Consider the following 10,607-nt stretch of genomic DNA (forward strand, 5'->3'; position numbering starts at 1 on the left):
ATTAATATATATAATAAAGGTCAGGACTTGTGTCACACATGATAAGTTTAAGACATAAGTCCTATTCACCATGTAAAAGTAGTAAGGAGTACTCAATAAAAATAAGTTTAGTAAAAATAATTCAAATTTCAGTTAAAAAAAAAAGTTCAAATTGATTAAGTTAAAAAAAACAAATAAAATAGGAAATTAGTAGGATTAAGTTTTAATTAATAAAATTAATTTCAATTTAGTAATAGTAATTACTTTTAATTCAATAAAATTAACTTAAGTTTAGACGTGTAGTTTGCATGTTAAGTATTGTAAAACAAAGCTACGAGTAATGTTCAATTTTACTCTTTTCTCCATGGTTTTTTTTTTTTTTTTTTAATTTTTATTTATTTTTTATTATTTTCTTTTTATTATTTTCTTTTATTTTTTTCTAAAAAAAGGAATTGATCAGTCACCTTTCAACTACCAGTATCAAAAAAGTAAAAAATCAAATGTATATGTATCGCGTGTATGCTTTGCTTGAAGCTGAGATTTCCAATTGATTAACCCAAAATTGGCTCTTTCCAAATTCTTTGCTTAAATCAGCTACATTCCTTCATATTCCCTAATTTTCTCAATATAATACTGAAATCTTCACCAAAAATGGCAATACCATTTGGAAAACAGCCATTAATAAAAACTTGTCTAAGTAAATTGGTTGAATTAAAGATTGAATGGCAGAAGAAGAGTCTTTGGAGTATACTCCCACTTGGATAGTTGCACTTGTCTGCTTCGTTTTTGTTCTCCTTTCTCTTGCTGCTGAGCGAGGCCTTCATCTTCTTGGCAAGGTACTTTGTATTCAATTTCTAATTTTACATTATTACGGAGTAATGTGTAATTATGTATAATTAATTGTACATGTTCTGTCCCACTTTAATATGCCACATTTTTATTGTGTGATGTCCTTAATAAGCGATTAGTAAGTTAAATAATTAATTTCTCTATGTTAATGCATGTATAATACTTGTACGTCTTTTAGATGTTCATGGTTTGGCTTTGACCGGTTCCAATACATGTCTTTAACCACTATTATCTGAAATTATGTATGAAGGCTTTCAAAAAAAAAAAAAAAAAAAAAAAAAAGAAATTATGTATGTAGTTTTTGTTTAAATTTGTAAAAATCGATATGAGAAATCAACAAAACCCCACATAGCTATGTTTTTCTATAGTATATGGAGAAATTATTAAGCAAAAATATCTCAAATTATGAATACTTTGAAGTTGCAAGATTCAACTAAAGTACAAAGTTAGAAGTTTTAATGTTTTTGTTGTAATTAATTGATGGTTGAAATGTTAGCTAACTTACCTAAAAATAAATAAATAAATAAATAAAAAATTCCACTTTTGCTAACCCTATGGGTGGCAGTATAGTAGTTTATTAACATATTGGATTTTTGAAGGAGGGTTTTTAATTTTTTTTTTTATTTAGTTGGCATAAGCAAAAAAATTACTTTTTCACTTTTACCAGGGGTTTAGATTGTATTCTTTTCACTTGAAAAAGGTGATCTAATTTGATTTTATTGAGGCATAATTTTTGTATGGTATGATTTTTTGTTTTATTGAACTTTTACCATTTTTTCAATGATAAAATAATTTCATTCGAGCAAAAATAAATCATGTCAAAACAAATTCAATCAATAAAACCTGTAACTTCAAATAACAAATATAATAAAGAATCAACAAAATAAGTATAAATCAATAGTGATAATATAAGTTTAGCAGAAACAATTTAAGCTTAGTAAAAATAGTTTAAGTTTTATGAAAACCGTTAAGTTAAATTAAAATAATTTAAGAGTAGCAAAAACAATTTAAGTTCAAGAATAAGGCTTAATAAATGATTTTATTTATTATTTTTCTCTTTTTGTATTGAGTGGGGTAATCTTACAATAATATCAATGTGTATTTTCATAATATCAAAATTTCTTATTTTAATATTGGAGTATTGCTCTTACAATATTTGGTCAAGATGGAAGTGCATTTTTTGTCAATATTATGATGAATAAGTAGTCAATTTTTTTTTTTTTTTTTTTTTTTTTTTTTTTTTTTTTTTTCTGGGAGGAAATTACTTTACATCCCTGTTGTTAGCTTTCTAACTTGTCAATAGAGGTTCTGTTTTTGCAAATCTATGGTTTTCTTTAATATTCTTTTGTTTTAATATCTTTCCCTTCCTCAAAGTATAGTTTCTTGGTCTTGGATGTTTGAATAACACAACAAAGGCAAAGAAACAACTAGGATCGTTGTCATGAAGTAGTGGGTATATGGTGTATAGAGCTTAGCTTGTATGAATCCCTTTTGATTGGTTGGCATCACCAGTTTACCATATTAAATGTAGCTACAAGACTACGGACATTGCTGTCGTTCAATGAAATGAGTTAAACCAGTAGAACATCTTCTTCCTCTGATACTTTTAATGTTAAAAATAGATGTTTTGGAAGGTGGAATGGTAGCAATGATATTATTTTTGATATTTGGATATAATGTTCTACTAACCTTTAGTGATTAATGTTTGCTGAACTTTTCATGACATATAGTGCTTGAAGAGAAAGGGACAAGAATCGTTATATGAGGCCTTGCAAAAAATAAAAGGAGGTTAGCTAACATGTACTTTATTTTGGTAGTGTTCTCAAACATGTTACTTTAGTGCAAAGGCACCATTGCTTTAGCAAGGCTCTGGGTGATGCTCTTTACATGTAGTCTGTATTGTCGCACTACTTGTAGTATAGTAGTTTGTTTGCATAATTTATTTAAAGTTTTGTTAGCCTATTAATATATCTTGCAGAACATTGTAATTTAATATGTGAACATCATTGTTAGGTCTAACTTCCTGCATTCAACCACTAGATAGTGATGATGTTTCCAATAATTATAACACAGGGATGCCAAAATTCATCCTGTTTTCGCTAGGTGGCTAATGGTTATAATTAAATCTTGTCTGAAAATTGTCTTGGATGAAGTTAGATACCATTGCTATTGCGTTAGCATGTCGATGTGCTGTGCAATCCAATGGTTACTAGTCCGTGAAGGTAATTGACAGGCTAATTTGTGTCATGTTAAACTTAAATATCCAAGTTAAACTATGGTTTATGTAGTTAGAGCACTTATGAGTTGAAGGCTTAGCCAGAAACTACTAATATGGATCATTTGAAAGTAACAGCTGATGAAGTGCTAATGCAGATCAAGGGGGAGAAGATTATAAACATATTTTGTAGTGCCATGAAAACGTGATGCTTTGACCTTTTCTTCTGGGCCGCATCCTACTGTTTCATATAAATTCTGGCTAAACGTTTTAAGGTTTCGTGCTTCTATGTAGTATTACTTTTCATGCAAGTATACATTCAATGTATACTTCCACCATTTTAATATATAATTTTGCCATATTTCATTTTCAGAAATGTCATAATAATTGCACCGTTTCCTTGTATATAATGAAACAAATATATATTATCCCTTGAATTTTCCTTTCATGACCCAACTCCCATCTCTCCCATCACTCTTTGAAGGGTAGTGTTGACTTCTCACTCTTTTGAACACTCTCTTTCCTCTTTCTGAAACAGTGGAAGTAACTGATTTTTTTTGCTGTAGTAAATTTGGGACATTCTTTTGAACACTTAAGATGTTCTTTCTTGATAAATTAGCAGTAAGTTGATGTCTGAATATATTCAGACATCAACTATTTTTTGTCCATGATTTCTCTCAATCTGAAAGTTGTTTCTTAGATCATGTATAAGTGGCATTCTTACTGTTGACTTTTGTGGGTCTTGGCTCTTTTCTTGTGCAAATCTTGAGTTGTATGCATGTTCCTTGGATGCCTTTCCTTTTAACGGTGTTTCTCTTTCTGATGTATGCAGAGTTGATGTTGTTGGGATTTATCTCTCTACTTCTGACAGTCTTCCAAGGATTTGTAAGTGACATATGCATTCCAAAGCATCTTACAAACTATATGCTACCTTGCAAAAAGGAAAATGCTGATCATGAAGGCAATAGTCATAGCAAATATGCTTATCAACCTTCCTGGAGTAAACGACGACTTCTTGCTGAAGCTAGTAGTCACTGTGAACTAAAGGTAATCAAAATGGTTTTCATCTTACCTGATGAATTCTGCCCTTTCTTAAGACAATTACTCCGTGTTGCATTAAATTACCTGGTTAATGAAGGGTAGAGAAACTCCCCCAGTGTGCTTGAACAATGAGAATCTTAACTTTCTATATTTATCCTTCTAACTTTGTAAACTCCATCAGTCCCTTGCTATCTTAGCTTTCACACTTGTTTTTTTGTTGTCCCAAATTTCTACACTTCTATATTGACTTTAAAAGAAATATTTTATATTACCTTCGTTTCCTATTATTTGCAACTTCGGAATATTTTATACTTCCTCCGTTTCTATTTAATTGACGCGTTTAATTTAGGCACATATATTAAGGAGAGGAGAGAGAGTGAGAGAATGAAAAATCAAGTGGGGTAGCTTGTAAATGCAAGGTAAAAAATTTACCACAAAAGGAAACGTGTCAACTAAAAAAAACTTCCTAAAAAGGAATACGTGTTAACTAAAAAGAAACGGAGGTAGTATCTCACAAATAATACCCCCAAAGTTGTAAAAAATATGAAACAGAGATAGTATATATATTTTCCTCTCACCTTCCCATCAACTTCTTTTTTAAGTTTAAGCCAAATTATATATAAATAAAATTGAAACCTTTCTATTTGTGGTTGCAGGGAAAAGCTCAATTAGTATCATTGGAAGGGTTGCATCAACTACACATCTTTATCTTTGTCTTGGCAATTGTTTATGTTATCTCCTGTGCAGCAATCATGATTCTTGGAGGCTTCAAGGTATATTTATCAGGGCATCATCATTAGGTCTGTGGTACCAAACTCTGCGAGGATGAGCAAATCTTAATTCTCATATTTGTTTAGCTTATAGGAATTTTCTAAGCAAAGCCAACACAATGTACTCAAGTCATAAGGGGATTATCTCCAAAATTTACCCCCCGCCTTCCAGTATAGCCTCACCATCGAGGCAACCACTAAGAGCTAATATGAAAGCGAAAACCTGAAAATTAATTAAGGGTGGGTCTAAATTTATAATATCACTTTTTTCTGAGGATCAAATAAAAAATTTAAACATATTTACATTGATGTAAAATATCCAAAATTAAGGAAGGGTAAATTACTGAGTAGGGTGTTAGGATGTGTGGGAATTTGTATTATCCAATATCCATGGAACTCCCACTTCCCACATTTTCCCTTTATCATGTCAACCAAACAAGAGGTGAAACAATAACTTCAATTACTGTGTCATTCGTTGCCTTCCCAACCAGCCTTGAGTAACTATAGAAACATCAACCTTTCTCTCTTGTAAATCTAAGTCAAAGCTTGGGTGTATAATGTGATCATACACATTGGTTTGAAGCACAAAGGAAATTTGAAAGAGGTGATTTTAAGCTATGTAGGCCAATACTTTATATAATGTGTCTGCTTAATTCTTTTTCTTGTATAGGTGCGGAAATGGAAGCATTGGGAAGACTCATTACGACGTGAGATTGCAAAAGCACAAAAAGCCGAAAAAGGTAATGAACTTGCATGCAAACAAAACCTTTTTCTTTTCTTTTTTTTTTTTTTCTTTTTTTTTTTTTTTTTTTTTTTTTTTTTGAATGATGCTTATATTAATTGTGAAGAATTGGAAAGCATGCAAGCAAAAATATAATTCTTTTTCTTCTTTTTTGACAGAGGCTATTGCTAAAGGTGAAGAATCAGATAGGGTTAATCATATTTATACTCAACATCGCCGTGAGTTCTTTAAGACCCGAAGAGGATATTCAACTGTTTTAGGTGTAACGGTGAGTTCACACTTTTTGACAAGAAGATAGAAAATGTAAATTCATTAATCCCCTATAGTGTGCTCTATATTCATTTAAAATTACTTGCAAAAATAGTAAATTATATAGTATTTAGGAAAATAGCATGTATATGTTGGATTAATATAGCTTGTAATAAGTCCCACTCAACAAAATGTGACCTAATCAGCTTGTTTGTTGGTGAAAATATATGGTGGTATTTCTAATGATCTTGCATGCATTTGTTCAAGAATAAACCCATGCTAATGTCTATACAATGCAGCTCTACTTCCAAGTATTCCCCAAATATGTGTTTTTTCTTTGAAACTCTATTACCACCTATCAAGATGGTAGTAAATAGGAATAGAATTAGGAATAAGAATAGGAATAGGAATTTCTTTTGGAGAATCATAGAGGTAGAGAAGCCTTACTATGGACCGTGTCATGAGATTTTCCTAGCAAGATTTAGTTGAAGTCAACTATCATATGATCTGGTACTATTTAATTAACTAGTATCTCTTACTAATTTATTACTTCCATGGGATGCTCAACATGATGCTTGTGGTTCACACATTTTTTTTTTTTAATACTACGAAGTATTATAGAATGAATAAGTATTATTTTGTAATGTATTATTAGATTAATTACAATTTCTATTTTCATATTGTATTTATTTTCTCAATTTTTTAGTAATATACCATTAACGATATTAATGGTCAAACTATGTATCGGCAAATGTGCCAATCAAAGTGATGCAAATATTAAAAAAAAAAAAAAAAACAGAGGGAGTATTCTGACAGGGGTTCATGGTAAGGTATGTGTCATTGTGTTGTAGTCTTTCCAATTATTGGAGATGTTCACTTTGCGATTATGTTAGAACATGTGTAGTGATGATAGCAATTATCTATCATTAGCTTGAGACTAATTAATATAATCTTACTTTCTTTTGATGTTGTATACCTCTTGTGTGACTTGCTAGATGTCATTTTTCAAACAATTTTATGGCTCTGTGAAGAAGTCTGACTACATCAACATGCGACATGGATTCATTATGGTAAATTTGTCATAATCTTGTTTGTTTCACATCGTTCTAAACAGAAATTTGTAGGAGGGAGGGAATGGGAATGGGAATGAGAAAGAGATTTATCTGATAAATTGATATGTACTTGATCCACTTTTGATTGATAAAATAGCAGGCTAATGCATCTTTTCTCCATCTTTTAGACTCACTGCCCTACAAATCTCAAATATAATTTCCACAAGTACATGCTACGGACTTTAGAATATGATTTCAAGAAAGTGGTTGGCATAAGGTAGGTGCACACACAAGTGTTTGGATTCTGTTGAAGCAATTGTATCGAGCTTTTTGACTAAGGAATACTTTCTTTTTGCAGCTGGTACTTGTGGGTATTTGTTGTGCTCTTTTTGTTGCTCAACCTGAAAGGTATCACTTATCACCCTTAAGTTATTATTCACTCATTATTCTTGCTCCTGCTGGTCAGCCTCATAGAATCGCAGATGCTCAGCCTTCAGGCCCCAGCACTGCTCTACCCCCTTCCCGTCATTCCTGGGGGTATTTTCCCAGGGAGAGATCTAGACACAGTAGAGACCAGTAGACCAATGTCTCTTCCTGATTTGCAATGCCACTTATTATTCTTATCTTGTAATAATTTAATGCTTTGTACCTGTAGGATGGCATGCATATTTCTGGTTATCGTTTCTTCCTCTCATTGTAAGTTCCCTACAGATTTGGGAGAAATTACTATATACATCTGCTATACATTGGAAAAAATATGCATATTTTAGTCACTGTACTTTTTGCTAATTAGACTTGAGTTGAGAACAGCTTCTGCTTATTGTGGGTACCAAACTGGAACACATTATTGTATGTTTGGCTGATGAGATTGAGGAAAAAGATAAGAAGAATATTCCTGTCCAGAACCAGACACAGGGAACAGATGAAAAAGAATTTTGGGTGCAACCATCTGACAAACACTTTTGGTTTGGAAGTCCCAGCCTTTTTCTGTACATGATTCACTTCATTTTGTTCCAGAACTCTTTTGAGATAGCTTTTTTCTTGTGGGTTTTGGTGAGCAGCAAACAACAAATCACTTTGAATGCTCCATTGCAAAATTAATTTCTGACACTTACACACTTCCGTTGTCCAGTTTACATATGGTGTCCATTCATGCATTCTTGACAAAGTAGGCTTCATTATCCCCCGGCTTATTGTTGGGTAAGTATGATTTACTGCTTAGTTTTTTCCTGTTGACTGTTATTTGTCTTCTACATCTCTCTCTTTCTAGTTTTAATTTTCCATTGTAAGTTTTGAACAAGAGAAAACAAAAACCTTTTTCCATACTATAGTTGTAGGAGAGTTCACGTGACTTTAAATTTCAGGACTTATGTGTGACCATTGGTTTTCTGCCTTAAAACATAGCAATCACCTTTACACTTTGTTTGGATTGAAAGAAATGGAAGGAAAAGAAGAGAAGAGAAAGGGAGGGGGACAAATTCTTTTGTTTGGGTAATGGATTGGTGGAAGGAGAGGGAGGGATCCATTTTCCCTCTCTCTTTAATAATCATAATCTCTCCTACATTGGAGAGATTTGGAAGGAAAATGGACCTCACCTCCCCCTCCCTTTCTTCTCCCTTCCCTTCCTACTTTTCCCCTCCCCTTCCTTTGCTTCCTTCTTTGCTAAACAAAGCGTTATTGCAAACAATGGATTTCCGGAAATCTTACCATATTCCTTTTTTTTTTTGTGTGTTTTTTTTTTTTCTTTTTTGGTTAGTAATGTTTTAACATTGGAAAAATATGTACAGCACCTCGGGAATTCCCCTAGGGAATCTCCCTAAACAACTAAGAAACAAAATACCAAGCCAAAAAAACCGAAACAAAACCATCCCCAAGACAAAAAAGCTCAACAACTCACAACCAAAATCAACACTAAAAGGACAAGCTATACAAATTATACAGTAAGTCTCAAGGCTGTGAAACCATTTGCAGTCAGCTGCAGTCCATTTCTTGTCAATTAAACGGTGAATTCTCCAGCAAACCTTAGTTTTAACTTTCTTCACGATCCATTCAGTTGCAGTCCATTTCTTGTCAATTAAGAAAAAAGTAGTATATTTGGAATCCTGTTGATTCGTGGCTGCACTAGTGTCCAACATAAACATTCTAGTCTGTGCTCGCTTTACTCTTAGCAGACAGACATAATGTGAATCTTGCTTTTGTTGTTTTTGATCTGGTTTAGTGTAATGCAGTGTTCCTTTGTATGTTGATTCTCGGCTTCAACTGCTGGGGTTTTTCTTCATGCTTTGTTGATTTCTTTGAGGCTGCTTCTAATTACATGGGTCAGTTATTATACTAATCACCATCTCTACGTTCCTGTATGACAGTGTGATTGTTCAAGTGCTCTGCAGTTACAGTACATTGCCTCTGTACACAATTGTTAGCCAGGTGAGCTATTAATATGCTTGTTATAAGGCCAGGCAAACCATCTTCAGGCTAAAAAACTGCTTGTATTTCATGTCACTACCTATTCTATGTAGATGGGAAGTATGTTTAAGCACGGAATTTTTGACAAGGAAGTCCACAATATATTGAAGAACTGGGTTGAAGATGGAAAAGATGCTGTAGGTGGTTCACATAGCTCACATAGAATTGAGATGCAGAATTTGGCCCCAGAATCTCGGGAAATTATTTCTGGTGCTGAAGAGACGACTACTTGTGTTGAAAATTTTACAGCACCTTAGAATACTGCTCGTCCTAGTTCAACTTACAACTGGCAAGCTATGCTTAATGTTACAAATGAACTTTATGTCGCGGTTATATTTAGCTATTATCGTAGTGTACAATTTTAGCCATTCATTATTATGACATAAACCTATACGTTTTTATGTGAGGATTCTTGTGATGATTCTGAAACCCTCCCAATATCAGTTCTAAGTAACAGTATACTGTATATAGTACTCCTAATTCGTCCTTAAGGAATCAAATTGAGCTCGGAATTAGTAATAAAATAACGTAAATATCTCGTTTTGCATAACAAAAATGTATCGATTTGTGGGCAACTATTTTTTGCTGTAACAACGAGACACTTACCTTTTTTTTGCTTTTTTTTGCTAATTCTGAGCTCAATTCGGACCCTTAAGGACAAAAAAAAAAAAAAAAAATGGCCCCTAAAACTTTAACCGAAGATTTTTCGACATGTAAATCGATGAACAAGTTTAATCATACTGCAATTTACAATTTATACGAACTTTGGGCATTAATTTGGGATTTTTTTTAAATGGCTGCAATTCGCAAAATACTAACTTTAAATGGCTGCAATTTGTAAATTTTTTAAATATTTAACTAGCTTTTTGGCCCGTTCGATGCACGGGTTATTACTTAGATTATTATTCTTGTAATGTGTTGCTTATTTGTGTTATATGCGTCAATGTTGTTTTGTACACCTTTTTTCTTTTTAAATGCTATACTGCAAACAAAGAGAATATAAAAAGAACATATTAAGCTCAAAAGATAGGAACTAAGAACAGATCTGGACCGTTAGATGAAAGAGAAGAGGCGCGCGATCTAATGGCCCAAATTTATTCAGACAAATTAAATGGGCATGAAATTTCAGGCGCCATTTCCTTTCTCTTCTCTCTCTCCACTCTCTTTCTAGTTTCGCCATTTTCAACTACTCAAGAGCTCGAAAACCGCCATAACTGTCAAGAAAACTGCTCAATTTCGCTATTTAA

The 10,607-nt window shown here is 32.7% G+C and overlaps 1 protein-coding gene across 1 annotated transcript; it reads left to right on the top strand.

Annotated features, from left to right (window-relative positions):
- Positions 1-64: 64 nt before the first annotated feature.
- On the top strand, positions 65-9,703 carry LOC145578006 (MLO-like protein 13). Its single transcript, XM_081635433.1, has 14 exons — positions 65-815; positions 2,559-2,616; positions 3,876-4,090; positions 4,741-4,857; positions 5,525-5,594; positions 5,755-5,864; positions 6,841-6,915; positions 7,086-7,174; positions 7,256-7,305; positions 7,553-7,593; positions 7,708-7,950; positions 8,030-8,097; positions 9,261-9,321; positions 9,414-9,703. The coding sequence occupies exons 1-14, from the start codon at positions 702-704 to the stop codon at positions 9,615-9,617; spliced, it is 1,515 nt and encodes a 504-aa protein (XP_081491559.1). The 5' UTR covers positions 65-701; the 3' UTR covers positions 9,618-9,703.
- Positions 9,704-10,607: the final 904 nt, after the last annotated feature.

Source organism: Chenopodium album, chromosome 1, assembly GCF_948465745.1.
Source record: "Chenopodium album chromosome 1, dcCheAlbu1.1, whole genome shotgun sequence".
Lineage (NCBI taxonomy): Eukaryota > Viridiplantae > Streptophyta > Magnoliopsida > Caryophyllales > Amaranthaceae > Chenopodium > Chenopodium album.

Coding starts and splice junctions, on each gene's coding strand:
- LOC145578006 (XM_081635433.1), top strand. CDS start 702: ATGGCAGAAGAAGAGTCTTTGGAGTATACTCCCACTTGGATAGTTGCA. Junction 5,865..6,840: donor CAACTGTTTTAGGTGTAACG/GTGAGTTCACAC, acceptor GTGACTTGCTAG/ATGTCATTTTTCAAACAATT. Junction 7,951..8,029: donor CTTTTTTCTTGTGGGTTTTG/GTGAGCAGCAAA, acceptor TCCGTTGTCCAG/TTTACATATGGTGTCCATTC.